The 24,186-nt window shown below is 44.6% G+C and overlaps 1 protein-coding gene across 1 annotated transcript; it reads right to left on the reverse strand.

Moving 5' to 3' along the window:
• Positions 1-870: 870 nt before the first annotated feature.
• RS1 (retinoschisin 1) lies at positions 871-23,199 on the reverse strand. Its single transcript, XM_038380113.2, has 4 exons — positions 23,103-23,199; positions 4,528-4,669; positions 3,743-3,938; positions 871-1,520 (listed from the first exon to the last, which is right to left on the reverse strand). The coding sequence occupies exons 1-4, from the start codon at positions 23,107-23,109 to the stop codon at positions 1,368-1,370; spliced, it is 498 nt and encodes a 165-aa protein (XP_038236041.2). The 5' UTR covers positions 23,110-23,199; the 3' UTR covers positions 871-1,367.
• Positions 23,200-24,186: the final 987 nt, after the last annotated feature.

Here is a 24,186-nt window from a genome sequence, read left to right on the forward strand (position 1 = left end):
AATTAAGAATAGACAACAATGAAAGAAGCCATCCATCTAGGCTGAAAAACAGCAAATCACTAGCATGATAAAAATGGTATAGCCAATTTTCCTTATTTTGCTAATGTTTGTCCCTCAAAAATCAATAAACTTCTATAATAAACTTTGGCTTTATTATTTTATGTGCTGTTAAAATCCTTTTCAATTCCAGAAAGCCCTTTAATTAACAGGATGAGCATTTACACTGTATATATATTTGTGGGAGCAATACTCATATATAATGAACAGCTTGGTTTCATTATTTACTCATAAACACCTAAATGTTCAAATCACATTTACAGTTCACCAAATATAATTTTAAGCAACCCTCTAAACTCTTACTGAATACACTTTAAACCTCTAATTCATTTTTAGTAAACATAGAGTACAATTTATTTTAATGTTACGCAAGAGGAGATTAGCAACTAAACTATATTTAGTTTATATTGGTATAGCCAATTTTCCTTATTTTGCTAATGTTTGTCCCTCAAAAATCAATAAACTTCTATAATAAACTTTGGCTTTATTATTTTATGTGCTGTTAAAATCCTTTTCAATTCCAGAAAGCCCTTTAATTTACAGGATGAGCATTTACACTGTATATACATTTGTGGGAGCAATACACATATATAATGAACAGCTTGGTTTCATTATTTACTCATAAACACCTAAATGTTCAAATCTCATTTACAGTTCACCAAATATAATTTTAAGCAACCCTCTAAACTCTTACTGAATACACTTTAAACCTCTAACCCATTTTTAGTAAACATAGAGTACAATTTCTTTTAATGTTACGCAAGAGGAGATTAGCAACTAAACTATATTATAACCAGAAACTGGAGCTGTGTGAAATCATATGCAAAGGTTTTTTAAAAATCTAATTACGTCTTTGCTGGACTTCAGTTCCCAGATGCAAGTCCCATTGGCATCAGTGGAAGGTGAGGACACACTGCAGCCCTTGTGAAAAAATACTGGTCTTGAGGGGGGGAGATTTTTTGGTAAATGTTTTCTTCTGACCTCTGGAATGAGGGCAGCAGGTTTAACATTTTCCTGCTTTGCTAAGAGCAGATGAAATTGCCCCAAACCTGTGTTTTCACTGTGACAATTTCAAGCCACAAAACTGGGGCTCTCCACACAGCTCAGCTCCTGAGATCAGTTTCAACAAAACTAACTGGGGCCAGATTCTGCTCTGGCTTCCATCCTTGGGCAGCCCTATTGTGCAGGCTGCGAGTTTTTATGGCAAAATCGAGCCCATCTTTGCTACCCTCATCATTGTGTTTATTGTCTTTCTACATTTTGCTAGGGACTCTCCTCGCACCCCTTTGAAAACCACACATGGTTGGACTTTAAGCACATTTACTCATGCACTCCAGCAGCTCCATCCTGATGGCAATGCGTACATGCCAGCCTAGCGGTATTAATCGGATGTAGCGGGAAACAATCGGAGGGCGCAGGAGATTCTGGACAATGGATGATCTGTCTGAGTTTCCATAGAAAACCTACACAACACCAAGAGAGACAAAAAGGCAGGTTAGCACAGAGCAGAGTGGGTTAAAGGGCTAGATCTCCTCCTTCCCCAGATCATGTGATGATCCATTTTCACACTCACCAGTTTGCAAGCCAAGAATGTGAATTTCTGAATGACATGGTGTGATGTATGCACCAGGCAGTGCTGATGACAATATTGGTCATTCACAACAAACCTCTTCCATTTCGACAGTGAATGGTGCAATTCTGCCTACTGGCTTAAAGTTACTCTAGCACCAAGTCAGCATAAAGCATCAGGAGTGGAGTTACAACAGTATAAGTCTGGGGAGATTCAGACCTATTGTTCTTGTCCCCTCCAAAACACCACACCATTTTTAAACAAAAGTGACCCAAGAAGGGCAGGGGAGAATTGCCATTTTTAATTTGAAGGGCCTGGTTCTCATTTGTACTAGGGCTCTTTGCCACCCCTCTGAAACACAGTAAAGATGACGTAGTGTCAATGAGAGTCAGGCCACCTATGTATTTTGGGAGAATGTGAGACATCTCCTCTTCAGACTCGGGGTGTAGGTCGCATTCTATGCTTTGTTGCCCTGCTACTGCAGCGCACTGGGCAGGTTCCCCTTTGCAATTTGGCCTGGCTTTGTCACACTACTAGCTATAGTGAGGGGTGTCACTGATTGTGTATTTAAACAACGACAAGTCTGAGCTCCACTTTTTTCTCAAAGGCAATGTTTTGAATGAGCGCTGATCTGTGCAGCACTATACATGCCCCGCTGCTAGCAGCAAGTTGAACAGGAAATGAGGTTAGCTTCTGTGATGCTCGGGGGTCCAGCTGGCATCAGGGTTAACACAGCGGTGCAACACTTTTTGAAGATTGTGTCGGCTTCCCTGTCCTGCTGTACTTAATTTTTGAATCCAGTACTGCCATTAAAAGAAAACTGTTTGGCCTTCTAAAATTGTACCAGATTTCATCACAAATCCCAAGATGTTAATGAAGAAAGCATAACCTCCAGCTCCTGTGAAATTCCTGATCTTCACTCCCTACAGAGAGCTCATCCTGTGTACACCTGGTTCACACAAGACCCATTCAGACTCCTTTCGCTCCCTAGCTGCTGTTATGTCTGACTGCTTATATTACGGGAGTCCCTCTGACAAAAACTCTCAAATATTATTTGCTGTAGTACCAGTCACTTGTAATCCACCAGCTTTCATTTACCGGTATTGCCCTTATCTAACACTGACAAAGTATTACTAAATGATATACGTCCTCCCCAAGAGCATAATGTTGAGGTCGGATTTCGAAAAGAGACTGTGGTTGTGCTTGAAAAGTTCCTTATAGTGCCACAGATTCTACCAGTTTGCAAACTAGTCTCTGGACTTAAAACAGGGAATACCCAAGGAACTGGTGGTCTCCCTCGATCCAATAGTAAGGGATCACTGTGTGGTTTCCTTTTGTTGTAATTAAAGTAAGATCTGCTGCAAGGGGTTCCTGCCCTTGAGGGATGCGTGCCTTTATTCTTCCCTTCTTTTTACTCTGTTTGGGTATTCCTCTGTGTTTTCTCATGCCTCTTTATTTATATTGGTCAATTTGCATATTTATAGCTACAGTTTTGCTAAACAGAAAGTGCTAAGGGGTCAAATTAGTAGAGCTCATGACAAGAGTGAGCATAATCCCAGTCTTTCCTTACCCTGCAAGTAGATGAGTTGGATTTCTCAGGCTGGATTCTCTATAATGGTGCAAAGGAAATGGCTGCATAAGGCCAGCAGAGAATCCTCTGTAGGAGGAGAACTCCCTGCTGGCATAGCTGTGACAGATCTGGGTCCTGCGCCACCCCTGTTGTAGGCTGGTGAATGGGTTGGGAAAGGACATATCAGGATGTGGTGAAGCAGAGCTCTGCTATGCCAAATCCTCCACTGGTGGGGGTCATTAAGATATGTCACACCAGAGGCATATCTTAGAGCTTCCTGGCAGCTTCTTTTAGTATTGCTGAGGTCTGGGGTTACAAACCAGCACTGGCATCAAGGAATGCAATCTACTAGCTAACACCCTTTCTTCCAGCTCTGAGCAGAGTGTAGGTGCAAGAAAGTCTGGCCCATAGTCCCTCTTATAACTTAATTTGATTTAATGGCACAAAGGGTTATTGTTGGTGTTCCACATGGGATATCACCCATTGTGAGCCAAAATCTGCATTTAGCTTAAAACCATTTTCACCAAAATTCTCCTCCCACTGACCCGGTTGTTTCCTGTCTGGTCCTTGTAATAAATCCAATTCAGATTCTCATCAGTCCTGTACTGCACGCTATATTTTGTCATCCACTCATCTGCATCACAGCGCCCCTGTGTGAGTATCCCGGAGATAACTTTGACCTCTTTCATGTCAATCTGCAGCCACTGCCCATTGTCTTGAAATTTGGAGAGCCACGCACACCTGTTGGAAGCAGGCAAATCAAAGAACACAGTACAGGTGTTAGTCCCGGGGGAATCAGATAGGAAAGGAAGGAATGCAAAGGAACTGATCCATTAAGGGTCAAGGACAAGAATTTTTTTCAATGACTAGTGATTTGTGGTACTTCCATGTTTAGGTGTCCAACTGAAAGCGAGCAGGTGCTTGGCACTTTCTGAAAATAAGGTGTCTCAGGTTAGGCAGCGAGAAACTGAGGAGTCCAATCACTGGTCATGTTTGAAAATCTTAGCTCAAATCTTTTGATCCGGGGCAAAACTCCAGTGACTACAGTGGTACCACAGTCTGGCCCTAAGACTCCAGCTTTTTATTGGAAAATGTACTAGGAATGGCCTTGGAGATACGACATTCTCTGAACCAGATTCAGCCCTGGTATAAGCAGTTGGAAGTGCCACTGAATATTTAAAGCACCGTTTGTTCCTCTCGCTTTACTTCATTTCCCCTTTTTTTGCTTTGTAACATTAGTATCAAGACTCCTAAAACTCTGCATCGTGCTCGGTTGAATTGCTGCACAGCACTCAACATTGTAATGCACTTGCAGGGATGTTAGGCTTACCCAAAACCCTGGCCATTAAGTCGGGCCTTGTTTGCAGTCCATGAAGTATACCATCCGGTGTACTGCTCTGAATTGGAGCAGCTTATCTGGTCGGAAGGAAGCGCTCCTGACTCAAACCCAAGGGGTTTATGATAGGGACACTCTGCAAGAAAAACGAGCAGTTCAATCCAAGGAAAGTTCAGCTGCTTTTATTGCCTGGTTTTGTTTGTGCAGAGTGTTTGTGGTGTGTGGATTCAAGCTGTGTTTTCACATGGTTGGCTCTCCTCTGGCATGGTGGCAGCACACTGTTAGGACAGATCGTAAACTGCAACATATGCATAGACACCTGCGGAGCTACAGGCTTCATTTCACTCTGCCACTGAGGAGTCTCAGCAACCATAAAAAATGCACATCAGAACTCATGGGGAGAGGGGAATTCCTTCTCTTTATTTCAACTCTCTGATGCACTGATTTATTTTAACGACTCTTTCTTAACCTTGCACAGACATTGCACACCACGTCCCCATTGGGGGAGGGGGTACATTTACACTGCAAAAGAAGACCTGCCACAGCAAGTCTCAGAGCCTGGGGTCAACTGACTGGGGCTCACAGGGCTTGCGCTATGGGGCTAAAAATAGCAGCGGGGATGTTCCTGCTCAGGCTGAAGCCTGGGCTCTGAGATCCTTCCCCCTCTGGGCCTCACAGTCCTGGCTCCAGCCCAAGTCAGAACACCTACACTGCTATTTTTAGCCTTGTAGCATGAGCCCGAGTCAGCTGACCCAGGCTCTGAGACTCACTTCTGCAGGATTTGTGAGATGCACCCTAAGGCGTATTCATGGGGCTTTGCTTTCATGAGATTCTTCCTCGGACCTTGTGGGATGTTTGCCAGGCCTCCAGTTTTGAGCTATGTATAATAATCCTTCCACCGTTGCTCCCCTTGCTGAAGGGGTCTTCTCTACTGAAGGATCCCCCTGAGGTTGCTTTCATTTTTCCACTCATGCCTGCAGGATCTCATTCTTCTGGCTAAAATTAAAGTCTCTTTGGAACCAGTAAGGGCTACTCCCAGCTAGCAGAAGGGCTTTAGCGAGGCCAGGTGCGAGCTGACCTGCTTAGGCTGCCTTTGTCGCCCTGCCATGTTGAGGGCAATGGGACTATTTGCGTAAGAAGGCGCTAGGTGCTCCCAATCTGACCTGCCGGGAGCAAAGGGCTGCAATTAGAACTCAAACCTGACTCTCCCAGGTGCCAGTAGAGCTCACACCACGAGGGCGTGGATCAGCCCATTTACCATGGGCAGCAGCACTATCCTCTAGAAATGGATTAAACCAATTCCAGCCTGCGGGCTTAGCCACCAACCTGGAATTTCCCAAGGTCAGAAGGACTACTTGCTCACACGAATAAACTATGAAACAGAAACGAAGAAAGAGGATGTGACAAACAGCCAGCACATCATGTTACAAACTGCAAACAGGAGCTGAATAGTTAAAAGAGCCTCCAGCTGCTCCTTCCTTCAGCCTCCGGCTGCCCCAGAGATATCCCCCACTCCAACTCTTCCTTCCTTCCACTGCCGTTTTTTTCTGATGCTCTTCTGACACGAAGACCTTCTCCTTCCCTAGGGAGGAGGGAACAGCTGGGGACTCCCAAGCAATCAGGGAGACCAGGCTGGAAGGGGTCTCTGCAATAGCACCACTGCTGGACTTTGAAAGTTTTATGCAGGAAAGAGAATTCTTTATGAAGAAGCCTGTTCTCTCTTCATTCCCACCCATTGGGGGTCTGCACCTCTCAAGACCCCTTTCCTAGCCACTGCAGCTCCCTCCCTGGCCCCCTACCTCTGCTCACTGACTGCTTCCTGCAAAGAAAGGGAAGGCACATTGGGACTCAGGGAGGGATTGGGAACAGGAAAAGAGTGGAAGAAGCGCCTAATTTGACTGGCGTGGCTGAAAAAGGGAGCCAAACCCTTTGGTGGCATGTGGCTCCCTGTATTCAACGTTCCTTCCTAAGAGCTGATAAATCTGGAAAACTGGGGCATGGTGGACGCGTTTTTAAAATGAAAAGGCCAGATCCTCAGCTAGTGTCAATGATAGAGCATCGTTAACCTTTTAATCATCATTGACATTTCTAGAAAAAAGAAAAGGAATACTTGTGGCACCTTAGAGACTAACAAATTTGTTAGTCTCTAAGGTGCCACAAATACACAAATTTTTTAATCTCTAAGGTGCCACAAATACTCCTTTTCTTTTTGTGAATACAGACTAACACGGCTGCTACTCTGAAACCTGTCATTGACGTTTCTGAGTCTTCTGCAGGGTGTGACCATTTTGTAAACATACAATGTGACACCATTTGAGATGACGGCAGGGCAGGATGTGATCCCAGTGCATGAGAACGTGAACCAGTTTTCAGCCCGCTTTCATATGGGGTTAACAACCATACAAGTAATGTAATATGTAACAGCTGGACATGTTGTTTAAATATAATATAGGAATGAGCTTCTCGGGATGATTAGTGGTTCAACAAGAATCCAATTGGCTGCCAGAGTCACTAAGGGCAGCAATGCACATTTATTATTAAAACTTTATTTTCAAAGGTGTGTCATAGTTTATTGCTGGTGGAACATGCTACTTTCCTTTTGCGATTCCAATCTGCTGGGCTCTGCAAAGTGCCTCATTTTCCATTAAACAATTTTTTTGAGAGATCTAGTTATGTGTCCAGAGAAACCAAAGGAAGATGCTAACAAGCAAATATGAATTGCCTGAGCAAATTCCTATAACCTAGGTACTTAATTTCCATACTTTATCTTCCCTTCTCCCTCCCCCCCCCCGACATTCGTATTACACAGGCTAATTTGTTTCCTGTGGTAACTACCAATGCAATTTTCACCAACCTGGCCTCCTTTTACAGATTTCAAAAATAAACAAATCTGCTTCCTTGTATAAAGAACAGTATAACTCCTTAACAACAAATCTGTGTCTAACTGTATAAGGCCTTCCAGAGCATAATTGGACTCTAGTCCCTATAGTGCTTTTCCTACAGTCACTGTAGAGCAGTGCAAACATAAGTTCAATATCTCATTAACATATTTTGGTAGGTAAATATCTCATTAACATATTTTTCTGTTAAAAACGAGTAGCTGCCATCCCTCCTTCCTCCAGGCAAGGAAATATCAGCCTATAAAAGCTTGTGGATAATAACTGCAAACATGAACGTCTTTAAATTCCAAAACTATGTTGTCAAGCATGTTGTGACAGACTTTCCTGCAATAGCTTTGGGAACCTTTAGTGAATTGAGTTAGAGGATCTTTGAGATCCACTGTATTAAACAAATAGTTTTATGTATTATCATGGGCCGGGACTGATTGTCGGGGTGGGAGGTTGTGAAAATTGAAAACGTAACAAACAAGCCTGGACTGTTGGGACGATACGTGTGCAGTGGATTTCCTGGGGAATACCTGGGAAGAGGTGAATGAAATTCCAAACCTCCAGTTATGCAACCCCCCAGCCTTCTGAAACTATGCCCTGAGGAGAGGGTAATTGTTTATGAATCACTTATTACATGTGTGACACACACACACACCCCCGGAACGCCTGAGTGCCAACTGGCAGAAGGCTCCCCCATACTGTAACTGACATCAATCTGATGCACTCATTGCCCCAACAAATTATTGTCATAATGTAGCTCTCAAAGGAAAAAATCACTGCAGGGTGTGTGTCCAGCCTGTATATGAAAAGTGATAGATGTGTGCTGGAAATACATTCTTAAAATGTATTTGGGAGGCAGTGCATGACCTCAGACTGCCCTAGACAAAGGAATGTGAATGTACCTGTCTGACCTGCTTGGTTACAGGCAGAGGACAATAGAAAGACATTTCATGTAAGATGAACAAAGCCATTATGCTAGAGGAATAGGGAAGAGCACCATTTACAAACACACCAGGGGACAGAATCTGCACCCCAGGAAAACTTCCTGGCTCTTGAAACAGAGACACAGACTTTGGGTAAAATGGCGGGGGTGGGCAAAGAGATGTTTTCAGGATCCATCACTGAGGGAATAATAGGGCACAGGACCCTTTGAGCCGATGAAAGCTGGACCCTCTAGACCTGAAAGGCAAGATACACTGGTAATTTGACATAAGTAAGAAAACTGCTTAGGCAAAGATTGTAATGTGCTTAAATGAAGTTTTAGTCACTAGAAAGGGTGTTGTGTTTTATTTGTAACCATTTGTGCTTCATTTGTGCTTAGTATCACTTATGTCTCTGGTCTTTGTTTGTTTCAGTACAAAACCCATCTCGATGCTGTGTATTAACGGCAGAGGGTGAATCCTCAGCTAACCTAACAGGCTGGTGCATACTCTGTCCCTTTGGAGGCAGCAAACTTAATAACTCCTGTGTGTGTCCAGTGAGAGGGACTGGGCACTGCTGGGAGACCTCTCTGGGCAACTCGAGTTTGCTGATTGTTACCTGCAAGGCAAGGTGTGGACTGGCTGAGTCCTGAGAAGTTTGCTGGCCAGGCAAACAGCTGGGTGTGTTATGGGATTGACACATAGTTTAGCAGCAAAGCTTACTCCTGCTAAGGTGGAGGGGTAACACAGTGGCTTGCAGTTCTAGGTGTCCTGAGTGAGAAGTAACACCATGAAGCCAAGATTAAAGGCCCAAGCTGTATAAAGAAAAGGCTGAACTATTCATGGGTGTTCTGGTTCTGAAACTGAGGCAGTTATGAACTTGGGGGAAACCCAGTTGTGGGTTTTGAAGGACTGCCAGGTACCAGAGCCTGAGGCTGGAGTTGGGGTGATCTCTGGTAAGCTTTTTAGCGTGTGTGTAAATTCTTCTATTGTTTTCAATATATTTTCTCTGTAGTGATTTCACCATAAGAATGAATGTGTGTATTTGTGAAGAGCTGTGTAGTAACGTGTAACTGCTGACACTTACACTATTTATAGCCTTCGGAGAGAAAGCCAAGCACAGACGCTGGTCAGTCTGGCTTGCTGGGGATATTACAGTGTAGGCAGGGAGCTGTGCAACCTGGAAAAACCCTGCTCAGGAGAGAGAGATGCGGGTCTCTACTGAACAGAGGGGATGGCTGAGGAGCTGGAAGCCTAGCGTGGGTGCCTTCAGGGAGCACTGAGGGGGAATATGCGTGCAGTTGCCCTGACCTATGATATATATGTTGGCAGCATACGTGAGCTCTATGGCAGTGTAAATTGCCATTAGAGCCTACTGCAGTGAAAGCAAGTAGCACAGAAGGGGGAAAGCACAGAGTAAAGTGTTATAGTCTTCTCAGGAAAAGAATAGCAAAAAGAGAGGTGAAAATGAGTTATGAACAGCTGAAGAAAGGTCAGCTGCTTGAGCTATGCAGAGAAAGGCAGCTCAGCACTGAGGCGCAGACAAAGAAACAGCAGTCGACTTGCTGATTCTCAAGATCAGAAAAGGAACAATGGTCCAAGTTTGCAGGGAACATCCGGCCCACTGGCAGAGGGGCCAGCAGGCCGAGGAGATCTTGGAGCCAACTCCCTGGAGGGAAGCTGGGAAGAGGCTTGCACCACTGCAACTGGGAATTTGGACAGGTCCACAGGTGGACCGAGAAAGGATTCAGCTGGAGAGGGACCAGCAGCATAAATACAAGCAGCAACAGTCGCAGCACCAGGAAGAGTAGAAGCAGCAACAGTTGCAGCTCCAGGAAGAGTAGAAGCAGCACCAGCACCAACATAAGGGGAGTGAGGAGAGGGAAAGAATCAACATCTGCTGAAGATGGAGGCTGTGCCAGCGAAACCCTAATCTGATAGGAGAAGACAGACCTCACGTACCTGGCCCAGTGGGTGGCACAGACTCCAAATTACTTCCTCACTTTGGGGCGGGGGGTGACATGGATGTGTTTCTACATACTTTTGAAATGGGGTGTAAGTTGAATGGGGGGGGCAGGAGGCCATGGTACGGTATCTGGCTCCACTACTGCCAGGGAAAAAGACTTTGGACATTTTCACCCTTATGGACAGAGGGGTCTCTAGGGATTGTTGCAAAAGTTTAAAGTAACCCCTGATGTGTATAGGAGACGATTTCAGGGAGTTCAGAAAAAAAGTGGATATGAACGATGCTGAGGTTTCAATTCAAATTAGGGGTTGTAACCACATGGCTCCTTCCTGGGCACACCCTCCTGGCCTCAGGAAAGTCCTGCCAGTGGCCCCTCACCTCAGTTTCCCTTTTGAGTCCCCAGTAACTTGTACAAGTTTATCTTCTAGTCCATCAGCATAGTTTATTCACTAAATGTAGTGCAAACAGTCCGTAATAAACCATAGTCCATATCACCACATTGCATGTAGTTCTGATGATCTACCTTAATTCTCACCATACCCAGTGTCTTCTGCCACACCTCCGTCCCTCTGCCAGGACAGCCATCCCAGTGAGAGCCCAATCCTCCATAGCCTCTCTGCTGGGAGATAATCTTTTCTCAGGGAGCAGTCCCACACTCCCCCTGGCCCTCTCATGGTTACTCTGGGCCCAGCTGTCTGGCCCTGGAGAGGTCAGTGGATACGCCCCTCTGCAGCTTCCCTGCCTGGCCTTGGCTCCGGCTCTCTAGCTTAGAGCCAGCAGACACCTCCCAGTGCTGCTTCTGCTCTTCCTGCCACCAGCTCTCTCCAGCCCTCCTGCTCTGGCTCTCTGGCTTGGGGACGCCAGCCAGAAAACCTCTCTTGCTGCTCTCCTGCCTTCAGCTTTCTCTCGGGACCCAACCCCTCTCTCTCTCTGGCAGCTCTCCTCTCCTGACTGACTCAGTCTGCTCTGAATCACTGGCTTTTGCTCACCAGACCTCTTAGGGGATTCTATGCTGTAATGCAAGCCCAGGCTTCCTAGAACTCAAGCTCGCGGACCGGGGCCGGCTCTAGGATTTTTGCCGCCCCAAGCTAAAAAATTTTTGGCCGCCCCTGCTTTTTCTTTCATGCTCTCCCTGCCCCCAGCTCCGCCCCAACCCCACACCTTCCCAACCCCTTCCCCAAATCCACGGCCCCACCTCCTCCCCCGGGTGTGCCGCATTTCCCCCCCACCATTGCTTCCTGCGGCTCCCCCCTGGAACCTCTCACCCTCGCTCCTCTCCGCTCCGCCTGCTCCCCTGAACACGCTGCCGCTCTGCTTCTCCCCTGTCCCTCTCAGGCAAGGGAGAGGCAGCGCGTTCAGGGAAGCAGGTGGAGCTTAGGGGAGTGAGGGGGAGTAGCGCAGGAAGTAAAGGGGGGTAGAGGAACTGCTCCTCGCCCCTGCTCACCTCCGCTCCACCACCCCCGCCACCCCTAAGCGTGCCGCCGCTCGGCTTCTCCTCCCTCCCTCTCAGGCTTGCCACGCCGAACAGCTGTTTCGCGCACAGCAAGCCTGGGAGGGAAGGAGGGAGGGGGGAGAAGTGGAGCAGGAGCAGGTGGAAGCAGAGAGGAGGCGAGCTGGGACAGTGGGGGCATATTTCTAGGGGCAGCATGGCTGGCGCTGGAATGCCGCCCCTAGAAATGTGCTGCCCCAAGCACCAGCTTGTTTTGCTGGTGCTTAGAGCCGGCCCTGTCACTGACCCTAGGTTTGTTAACCTAGGACTTGAGCATCTACACGCGTTTGTAACCCGAGGTTAGGAATTATTGAATTCTGAATTTCAACCTGGTGCTCCTGCACCTACACGGCGGGTCCCAGTCCAACCAACCATATCCCAGACTTCCAAGCATCCTCCCAAAATACGGCCACTGTAGCCCTTAGCCTTTGGTGCAGAGTGGGAAAACTTGACTATCCCACAAATTTGTCTGTCCGGAGCTCAAAGAAAGTCAACTGTGGGATACTTTTGGCGGACTCCCAGAGCACGAGTCCAGTGGGACTGCATCTACTGCAAAGCAATAGGACTTGAACCCAGGGTTCTGGCTTGACTCACATTTGGAATCTCTATCCTGTGGGGTGCTGGGAGCCTAGATCCAAGCCCTAGGTTAGCACAATGTGTGTGTAGATGGAAGGTGAGTTAGGCTTGAGCCTGAGTGATTACACTGCAATGCAAACATATCCTTATAGCTCCCAGGTACTGTCCTGCCCTCTTAATGGGCCAAATGGGAACACATGAACTGGAACAGCAGAGCTGTCAGTATCCAACAGGAATCAAGTTACCTTCCCAGTGTATGCAGAGAAATACCTGAGGAGAAGGAGGGTGAGAGACAGCCTTATACTGCAGGGGAGTGACAAGAACCACTGTTTTGAAGGGACTTGCCATTCTCCCAGTACAAAAGCCCAGGCCAGGGAAATAAGCTCTCTGCCTACCCTTACCCAGGATCCAGAGGCAGTACAGAGGCTGGGGATGGCAGGGTCTCCAGCCAAAACAGGGACACTGAGGCAGCTGCAGTGCACTGCCAAAGCCTATGACACCCACCCAAGGGTGGGAATGTCCAAGTAAAGTCTATGATAGCTGCTTGGGCAATGACAAAGGGAGCTATAGCCAGGAAGTGGGGGGAGCTTCTTACCACTGTGTCTGACTGCTTGATGGTCTCCAGCGTGGGGAGAGGAAATTCTGCTTGATTTTGTGTGGGAAACAAAAGCCGCCCCTACCCCCCCCCTACCCCCCCGCACTGGGGTCGGGGAGCAATAGTCCTTCCCCTCCCCTCCCTTCCGAGTTGCACAAACTTTGACTTTTTTATGACATCAAAAGAAAAAAAAATCAAAAGACAATGGAAATTAGCTTTCATCTCCCTTCAGGGCTGATGTGATCCACTAGCAGGAGTTAAACCATCTAGTGGGTTTATAGCAGTCTGTCTTCTTGTGATTAATTCACAACATAACCAGCTTTTCCACAGTATTAAAATAAGTTGTCTCCTTTGTGTAAGAAACTGCAAACTGAGATTGGACTTAAGTGGCCCCCACACATTTACTACTTGGCAGGCTTATCTTGAACGTGAGAGATGGAAGACAGAACAATTTTACTTTTAGTAACACTAATCCATATATCACCCAGCCATAATACAATTAAGAGGTCACCTTCGGCTCTGGAAGACTGTCACAGACAGAGACTACTCAACAGATGTCTGGAGGCTGCCAGGATCAACCAGTTAATTTATTTAATGCTGTTATCACTGACCTTAAGAAAACTCCTAATGTGGTTATTAGAATGGCTATGCCCACGATAGTTAAGCCTGTGAAAGGCAATGTTGCAAAGGCATAAGGAGACTGACTGGGATAGCAGAGTGACAGCTCTACTGCTATTTGAGTTTGTTTTGTGTACAAACGGGCACAAGCTAAGTGGTCGCCATTAAAACCTTTACATTTTGCTTTTGCAAATAGATAGTAAATAGATACGAAATAGCTAGGGAATATTGTAGTAATATTAATTACTTGCAGAGTTGTTTGTAAAGACTTTAATGGGGACCACGGTATATCACTTTTGCTCCTCTGAATGCTAGCCCTCATGGGCCTGATTATCCACTGCCTTGCACATTTTGTAGCCATTTATATCTGGGCAAAGTGAGGCTAAAACTCTGCTGTCTGAGAGGGTAGCATTTTCCAGTCACGTTGTGCACCTTTTACGCAGGTGTGAATGGCTCCATGAGGTGCAGTGCATGGAGAATTAGGCTCATTATAAATTCTTTGCAGTTACGTTATGCAAATTCTGTGTTTGTTCATTTGAACCCCAGCACAATTTTGTTATTTCTACCAGTGAGACTCTTTTTTATAGTAAAAGAACCTTCTCGATAAAATGATGTAATCTTTTATTATTCTTTTCTCCTCAGACATGTAAGTATGTTCTTCATAATGGAGCTGCCTAAATACAGTACTTAATCCTCCCCTATAGCCGTCAAACAGCCCTGATTTCATTCTTTGAGATCACAAGTTTGGGTGATAAAGCTATCTGTGTAGATACCTAGGCTTTTATAAGTATTATTACCATACAACATTCTCCATATTTCCAGCTCTTGCAAGTGACAGGATTTCAGGGGTTCTGGAGAGTCTGTCCCATGATGGCATGAGAGGCACCAGCACCCCTGCCAGAAACTAGCAGTCTCTCTCTCTGCACTCGCAGTTCTCAGAGGAGAGAGCAAAGAGCCCAGCATCTCAGCAAAGTTCCTCTCCCTCACTCTCCTGTGAGAAATACGGACAGGACAATGCCCTGCTCTCCCCCGCACTCTGCAGCCTGGGAAGAGCTAGAGAGTGAAGAGCACCTGAAATTCACCCCCAGCCTGGGAAAGGGCAGTGAAGAACCCCAAGAGGAGCAGAGGTGAAGTTGGGTATAGAGGCTGAACTGAGGGGGTGAGGGCTGATGTGGGGGTGGCTGGACTGATGGCTACGCTGAACTGGAGTTGGGGTTGACGGAGGTGGGAGGGGCTGACCTGAGGGACAAGATTAATTGCTGGGCATGGGATGGATAGATGTGGGGTGACAGCTCCTGGAGGAGGGGTCAAAATCACCTTATCCAATACATTTGAGAGAGTGGGCAAGACTAATTATCTCAGACCCACACACTGGGGATGGTAGGGGAAGTTCACAAATCAAAAAAAGACAGACCAAAAACACAATATAGTCTTCTTTTTAAAAATGTTATTATTTTTGGGCCAGTTTCATGATTTTGAGATGGTTTGACTCATGATTTCTGAGGCTGGCAACGCTGCATTCTGATTAAAATATTAGAACAATCTAATAGCAAAGCACATGCAAAATGGTTTAAGAAATGGCTAACTGATAGATCTCAAAAGGAGTTGTCAGTGGGGGATCATCATTGAAAAGAAGTGTTTCTACCTGGAATTGGCAGAGATCAGTACTAGACGTGACGCTGTCCAACCCTTTCAGCAATACGCTAAAAGTAAATATAAAATCACTGCTGATAAAATTTGCATTTGACACAAATGTTGGTAGCACAATAAACAATGATGTGGACAGAGCAATCATACAGAGCAATATGGATCACTTGATAAACTGGGACCACTGATACACAATACATTTTAATACAGTCAAATGCAGAATAAAGTCCAGACCAGTAATATGTGTACTTGGTGTTTTAATAGGGCCTGTTTCACAAAGCTGAAAACAATTACGAGGCAAATTATCTGGGAGGAAGAATTTAATCAGAAAAATGTGAATGATAATTTGGAATCATTTAACACCACCTTACTAGATGCCCCAAAAAGCAGTTCCACAATTGAGCAAGAAAGTTATACTGGTTAAAAAAACACCACCACCCTGCTTTAGAAGGGAAGGGAAGTCAGCTATTTAAAAAATGTAGCAAATAGAAAAATGGGGAAGTTGATAGTAATGAATATAAATCAGAAGTTAGGAATTGTGAAAAATAGATAAGAGAAGAAAGGAGGCACAAGGGGAAATCTATGGCTAGCAGAGTTAAGGACAATGAGAAGAAGTTTTTGAAATATTTTAAGAACAAAAAAGAACTCTGACCACAATATTGGTCCATTACTAGATGGAAATGATAGAATTATCAGTAATAATGCAGAAAAGGTAGATGTGTTCAATAAATATTTGTGTTCTGTATTTGGGGAAAAAACAGATGATATAGCCTCATTATATGGTGATGATAACACTGTTTCCATTCCGCTAGTATCTCTGGAGGATGTTAAACAGCAGCTACTAACATTACACATTTTTAAATCAGCAGGTCCAGATAATTTGCATCAAAAAATTGGCTGAGGAGCTTACTGAATCCTTAATGTTGATTTTCAATAAGTCTTGGAGCACTGGGGAAATTCCAGAAGGTTGGAAGCTAAAGCTGTATTAATTTTTAAAAAGGGTAAGTGGGATGACCACAATAATTATACGCCTATCAGCCTGACATCAGTCCCAAGCAAGAAAATAGAGTGGTTGATACAGGAGTTGATTAATAAAGAATTAAAGGAAAATAATGTAATTAATGCAAATCAACATGGGTTTATGGAAAATAGATCCTGTCAAACTGCTGCATATTTTTTTAGATGAGATTACAAGTTTGATTGATAAAGGTAATACAGTTGATGTAATATACTTAGACTTCTAAAATGTTTTTGACTTGGTACTGTGCAACATTTTGATTAAAAATATAGAATGATATAAAATTAACATGGTACACATTAAATGGATTTAAAACTAGCTAACTGATAAGTCTCAATATATATCTGTAAACAGGGAATCGCCACTGAACAGGTGTGTTTTCAGTGGCATCTCTCAATGATTTGGTCTTGGCCCTATGCTATTTAACATTTTTATTAAGGACTTGGAACATAAAATCATCACTGTTCAAGTTTGCAGATGACACAAAAATTGGGGCATTGATAAATAATGAAGAAGATAGGACACTGATTCAGATCAGTCTGGATTGTTTGGTTAACTGGGCAAAAGCAAACCGTATGCATTTTAATAGGGCTACGTGTAAAGATACAAATCTAGGAACAAAGAATGTAGGCCATATTTACAGGGTGCAGGACTCTATCCTGAGAAGCAGTGACTCTGAAAAAGATTTGGGGTTGTGGTAGATAATCAGCTGTACATGAACTCCCAGTGTGATGCTATGGCCCAAAGAGCGAATGTGATCCTGATAAACAGGGGAAATTGGAGTAGAAGTAGAGAAGTTATTTTACCTCTATCTTTGGCACAGCTGCCACTACTGCTGGAATATTGTGTCCAGTTCTGGTGCCCACAATTCAAGAAGGTTATTGATAAATTGGAAAGGGTTCAGAGAAAATCTGCCGTATAGTGATGGACTCAAAGAGCTCAATCTATTTAGCTTAACCAGGAAAAGTTTAAGGAGTGACTTGATTACAGTGTATAAGTACTGACATGGGGAACAAATATTTAATAATGGGCTCTTCAGTCAAGCAGAGCAAGGTATCACATAATCCAATGGCTGAAGGTTGAAGCTACACAAACTTGGAAATAAGGTGTCAATTTTAGCAATGAGAACACTTAACCATTAGAACAATTTACCAGTGGTCATAGTGGATTCTCCATCACTGACAATTTTAAAATCACGATTGGATGTTTATCTAAAAGATCTGCTCTAGGCATGATTCTGGGGAAGTTCTTTGGCCCATGTTACACAGGAGGTCAGAGTACATGACTGCAGTGATGCCTTCTGGCCTTTGAATCTATGAAAGGTTATACAGCTAAGAAATACAGGCCGTACCAGAATGGGGGTTGTCGTGGACAAGCAACTCAACATGAACTCCCAGAGCAATACTGCAGCAAAAAGGCTAATGCAATCCTTGGATGCATAAACAGGAGAATAGGGAGTTGAGCAGCCATATGGAGGTGATTTTAGCTCTGTTTACAGCACTGGTGAAATCAGTACTGAAATACTATGTACAGTTCTGATGTACACAGTATAAAAAGGAGGTTGAAAAATTAGTGAGAGTGCGGGAAAGAGCCACAAAACTTGGAAGGCTGGAGAAAATGCTTTACAGTGGGAGACTTAAAGAGCTCAATCTGTTAAGCTTGTCAAAAACTAGACTAAGAGGTGTCTTGATTACTGGGGAGAAAATAGCGGGTACTAAAGGATAAATGATAACCTAGCAAAGAAAGGAATAACAAGAACCAGTGGTTGGAAGCTGTAGCAGATAAATTTGAATTAGAAATAAGGCCCAATTTTTTTTTACAATGAGGGTGATTAACCACCATCCACTGGAATAAACTACCAAGGGGAGTAGTGGATTTTCCAGCTTGATTTGAGGTCTTCAAATCAAGCCTGGATGCATTTGATGCACATCTGGAAGACATGTTAGGCCTTGTCTACACTACGGGGGGAGAGCAATCTAAGTTATATAACTTCAGCTATGTTTCAGAGTAGCAGCCGTGTTAGTCTGTATTCGCAAAAAGAAAAGGAGTACTTGTGGCACCTTAGAGACTAACAAATTTATTAGAGCATAAGCTTTCGTGAGCTACAGCTCACTTCATCGGATGCATTTGGTGGAAAAAACAGGAGAAATTTATATACACACACAGAGAACATGAAATAATGGGTTTATCATACACACTGTAAGGAGAGTGATCACTTAAGATAAGCCATCACCAGCAGCAGGGGGGGGAAAGGAGGAAAACCTTTCATGGTGACAAGCAAGGTAGGCTAATTCCAGCAGTTAACAAGAATATCAGAGGAACAGTGGGGGGTGGGGTGGGGGGAAGAAATACCATGGGGAAATAGTTTTACTTTGTGTAATGACTCATCCATTCCCAGTCTCTATTCAAGCCTAAGTTAATTGTATCCAATTTGCAAATTAATTCCAATTCAGCAGTCTCTCATTGGAGTCTGTTTTTGAAGCTTTTTTGTTGAAGGATAGCCACTCTTAGGTCTGTAATCGAGTGACCAGAGAGATTGAAGTGTTCTCCAACTGGTTTTTGAATGTTATAATTCTTGACGTCTGATTTGTGTCCATTCATTCTTTTACGTAGAGACTGTCCAGTTTGGCCAATGTACATGGCAGAGGGGCATTGCTGGCACATGATGGCATATATCACATTGGTAGATGCGCAGGTGAAGGAGCCTCTGATAGTGTGGCTGATGTGATTAGGCCCTATGATGGTATCCCCTGAATAGATATGTGGACAGAGTTGGCAACGGGCTTTGTTGCAAGGATAGGTTCCTGGGTTAGTGGTTCTGTTGTGTGGTGTGTGGTTGCTGGTGAGTATTTGCTTCAGATTGGGGGGCTGTCTGTAAGCAAGGACTGGCCTGTCTCCCAAAATCTGTGAGAGTGATGGGTCATCCTTCAGGATAGGTTGTAGTTCCTTGATGATGCGTTGGAGAGGTTTTAGTTGGGGGCTGAAGGTGATGGCTAGTGGCATTCTGTTATTTTCTTTGTTGGCCTGTCCTGTAGTAGGTGACTTCTGGGTACTCTTCTGGCTGTGTCAATCTGTTTCTTCACTTCAGCAGGTGGGTATTGTAGTTGTAGGAATGCATGATAGAGATCTTGTAGGTGTTTGTCTCTGTCTGAGGGGTTGGAGCAAATGCGGTTATATCGTAGAGCTTGGTTGTAGACAATGGATCGAGTGGTATGATCTGGATGAAAGCTAGAGGCATGTAGGTAGGAATAGCGGTCAGTAGGTTTCCGATATAGGGTGGTGTTTATGTGACCATCGCTTATTAGCACCGTAGTGTCCAGGAAGTGGATCTCTTGTGTGGACTGGTCCAGGCTGAGGTTGATGGTGGGATGGAAATGGTTGAAATCATGGTGGAATTCCTCAAGAGCTTCTTTTCCATGGGTCCAGATGATGAAGATGTCATCAATGTAGCGCAAGTAGAGTAGGGGCATTAGGGGACGAGAGCTGAGGAAGCGTTGTTCTAAGTCAGCCATAAAAATGTTGGCATACTGTGGGGCCATGCGGGTACCCATCGCAGTGCCGCTGATTTGAAGGTATACGTTGTCACCAAATGTGAAATAGTTATGGGTGAGGACAAAGTCACAAAGTTCAGCCACCAGGTTAGCCGTGACAGTATCAGGGATACTGTTCCTGACGGCTTGTAGTCCATCTTTGTGTGGAATGTTGGTGTAGAGGGCTTCTACATCCATAGTGGCTAGGATGGTGTTTTTAGGAAGATCACCAATGGACTGTAGTTTCCTCAGGAAGTCAGTGGTGTCTCGAAGATAGCTGGGAGTGCTGGTAACGAAGGACCTGAAGAGGGAGTCTACATAGCCAGACAATCCTGCTGTCAGGGTGCCAATGCCTGAGATGATGGGGCGTCCAGGATTTCCAGGTTTATGGATCTTGGGTAGCAGATAGAATACCCTAGGTCGGGGTTCTAGGGGTGTGTCTGTGTGGATTTGTTCTTGTGCTTTTTCAGGGAGTTTCTTGAGCAAATGCTGTAGTTTCTTTTGGTAACTCTCAGTGGGATCAGAGGGTAATGGCTTGTAGAAAGTGGTGTTGGAGAGCTGCCTAGTAGCCTCTTGTTCATACTCCGACCTATTCATGATGACGACAGCACCTCCTTTGTCAGCCTTTTTGATTATGATGTCAGAGTTGTTTCTGAGGCTGTGGATGGCACTGTGTTCTGCATGGCTGAGGTTATGGGGTAAGCGATGCTGCTTTTCCACAATTTCAGCTCGTGCACGTCGGCGGAAGCACTCTATGTAGAAATCCAGGCTGCTGTTTCGACCTTCAGAAGGAGTCCACCCAGAATCCTTCTTTTTGTAGTGTTGGCAGGAAGGTCTCTGTGGGTTAATATGTTGGTCAGAGGTGTGTTGGAAATATTCCTTGAGTCTGAGACATCGAAAATAGGATTCTAGGTCACCACAGAACTGTATCATGTTTGTGTGGGTGGAGGGGCAAAAGGAGAGTCCCTGAGATAGGACAGATTCTTCTGCTGGGCTGGCTTGGGAGACAGGCCAATCCTTGCTTACAGACAGCCCCCCAATCTGAAGCAAATACTCACCAGCAACCACACACCACACAACAGAACCACTAACCCAGGGACCTATCCTTGCAACAAAGCCCGTTGCCAACTCTGTCCACATATCTATTCAGGGGATACCATCATAGGGCCTAATCTCATCAGCCACACTATCAGAGGCTCGTTCATCTGTGCATCTACCAATGTGATATATGCCATCATGTGCCAGCAATGCCCCTCTGCCATGTACATTGGCCAAACTGGACAGTCTCTACGTAAAAGAATGAATGGACACAAATCAGACGTCAAGAATTATAACATTCAAAAACCAGTTGGAGAACACTTCAATCTCTCTGGTCACTCGATTACAGACCTAAGAGTGGCTATCCTTCAACAAAAAAGCTTCAAAAACAGACTCCAATGAGAGACTGCTGAATTGGAATTAATTTGCAAACTGGATACAATTAACTTAGGCTTGAATAGAGACTGGGAATGGATGAGTCATTACACAAAGTAAAACTATTTCCCCATGGTATTTCTCCCCCCCACCGCACCCCCCACTGTTCCTCTGATATTCTTTTCAGAGTAGCAGCCGTGTTAGTCTGTATTCGCAAAAAGAAAAGGAGTACTTGTGGCACCTTAGAGACTAACTAGTCTCTAAGGTGTCACAAGTACTCCTTTTCTTTTTTCTGATATTCTTGTTAACTGCTGGAATTAGCCTACCTTGCTTGTCACCATGAAAGGTTTTCCTCCTTTCCCCCACCTGCTGCTGGTGGTGGCTTATCTTAAGTGATCACTCTCCTTACAGTGTGTATGATAAACCCAATGTTTCATGTTCTCTGTGTGTGTATATAAATTTCTCCTCTGTTTTTTCCACCAAATGCATCCGATGAAGTGAGCTGTAGCTCACGAAAGCTTATGCTCCAATAAATTTGTTAGTCTCTAAGGTGCCACAAGAACTTCAGCTATGTGAATAATGTAGCTGAAGTCGACATACTCAGATCTACTTAACGTGGGGTTCACATTACACAATGTCGACTGGAGACGCTCTCCCGTCGACTCCCCTTGTGCTTCTCGTATAGGTGGAATACAGGAGTCGATGGGAGAGCAATTGGTGGTCGATTTAGCAGGTCTTCATTAGACCTGCTAAATCGACCGCCGATGCATCCATGGCCGCTCATCGAACCCCCAGTAAGTGTAGACAAGGCCTTAGTCACACACAAGTTTATTGGGATTAATACAGAGGTAGATGGGTGGAAGTTGATGTGATGTGGAGGAGATCAGACTAGATGAACTAATGGTCCCTTCTGGCCTTGAACTCTATGAATCTACCATCAGTCTAGTGTTCCCCACCCCATGCAAAGACAAAGTGAGTCGCCTCTGCACCAAGCCCCAGGGAGCAGGAGAAGGATTTCTGTGGCAGTTACTGAACTCTGCCCTGAGGTCATGGCAGCTGCACAATGCCAGTTCATCAATATGCCTTTTTCTTCATATACCCCTTAATTTCCATTCGTAACTAATTTATAGAGCTAGTCCTCAACACCATTGCCCTGTGGAGACACTGGCTGAAAAAAGGCAGAGCTTGAATAATTCTAATTCTTCATGTGGGATATCTTAGACCTCAACCACACAGGTGATTTGCCTCAATTCCCGCATTGATAGCTGCTGGCAGCTTGGGTGGCTTCACCAGTTCCAGCCCCTAAGGAGAAATTCGGACTCCGATGACCTGTAGACATCCTGAGCTAGCTTTAATCTAGTGACTGCGAGCACTGATAGCAGTGAAGCTAGGCAGCACAGGCTTCCAAGTGGGCCATACAAAGCTGCCCTGGACTAGCTCTGTACTCCAGTGGCTAAATTGCACTGAAGTCCATGCTGCTGTGGCTTCACTGCTACGGGTACTCACGCTAGCTAATTCTACACTAGCTCAGGTATAGCTCCATGTGCTGCAGTCACACCTCCTGACTGCAGTGTAGGCAAACCCTCAAAGGTTCAGCATGAGTGCTGCCCTATGACACAAACACAATAGCACCCACAGCAGTTAGTAACACAGCCAGCTGAGATCTACTACTCTATTTCTGAGCAGTCCCGTCATTGATCCAGTATGTTGGGGCTGAGCTGGTCATCCAGAATCAGACAGGACCCATTGTGTGCTAAGGGAATAGGACATTCAGTTCAAAAGCTACAGACCAACAGTACAGGGTAGCATTTGAGGATGTCAGAACAAGTGAAAATAGTGCTATAAGAAGCTATAGAGAGAAAGGCAATGAAGTACATAGCTCATAACTTGGAGAGAAATAATCCCTTACCTGGCATGCACACTAAGCTGTTGGTTCCGGTGGCCCATACTGAGTTGGCACTTCCTTGACAATCACATTTGCAAGCTTTACTGTGCCAGTGCTCCAATCGGTCGTCCTAATGTAATACAAAAGAGACCAACATAGCTATCATATGTGGTGAGAGAAGTCTGGGCCTGATTCTCCAAAGCCTTGCATCTTGTGTAGTCACTTATCTCTCTTCAATGTGAGTGCAGAACACAACCATTGTGCTATGGAAGTTCTTTACTCCTGCTTTGCACAGGTATAAAAGATGGCACAAGGCTGAGGAAAAATCAGACCCGCTGTATTTATGGTCCTAGGGTCTGTTCACAGTATATGTAAAGCTTTTAGTGTGCTACAAAGGCTGATCCTGCTTCCACTGAAGTCAATAAGAGTTTTATCATTCAATGGAAACAGAAATGGTTCCTAAACGAGGAAGTTGCAGGACCTGAGGGTGAAATTCATCCCATTAGAAAGAGCCAGAAAAGACTCATGCACCAAACTTAAGTTTTACTATATAGGTGTGAATTTCACCCCAAATAAATAATGCCATCTAATGCTGCAAAATCTTACTCTTGGGTTCATGAGACTTCCATTAATATACCAAATTTACATATTTTTGTTTATGCGTCATGAATATTTAAGAAAATCTTCCAAACAATCATCTCTGCTAAGGAACCAGTATTCTGAAACTCAGGGCCAGGCTGTGGTCTTTATTAAATTGGTATAAATCCAGAGTAACTCAACTGACATCAGTGGAATTATACTGTTTTGATACACTGGTGCCATTGAGATCTGAATCTAGTCTAATAGAGTATAAATTAGAACCAATTCTCAAAATTGGATGATATATTATGGCATTATTGCATGGGGATTTGTAAGTCAGTGTTTCAAAATTGTGTTAATGTCTTGACCAAGCGTGGGTGATATCAGAAAATTGTGTTTTTTAGAGAACATATGGTAAGGATGATGGGACAGAATGAACCATAATTAATGTCCCTTCAATTCTTGTTAAAGCACAAATAATTTGTGATATTGTGGCTCTGTATGATATTTACAAAGCTAGCTTGTGCTC

The sequence above is a fragment of the Dermochelys coriacea genome, chromosome 1 (assembly GCF_009764565.3).
Source record: "Dermochelys coriacea isolate rDerCor1 chromosome 1, rDerCor1.pri.v4, whole genome shotgun sequence".
Classification (NCBI taxonomy): Eukaryota; Metazoa; Chordata; order Testudines; family Dermochelyidae; genus Dermochelys; species Dermochelys coriacea.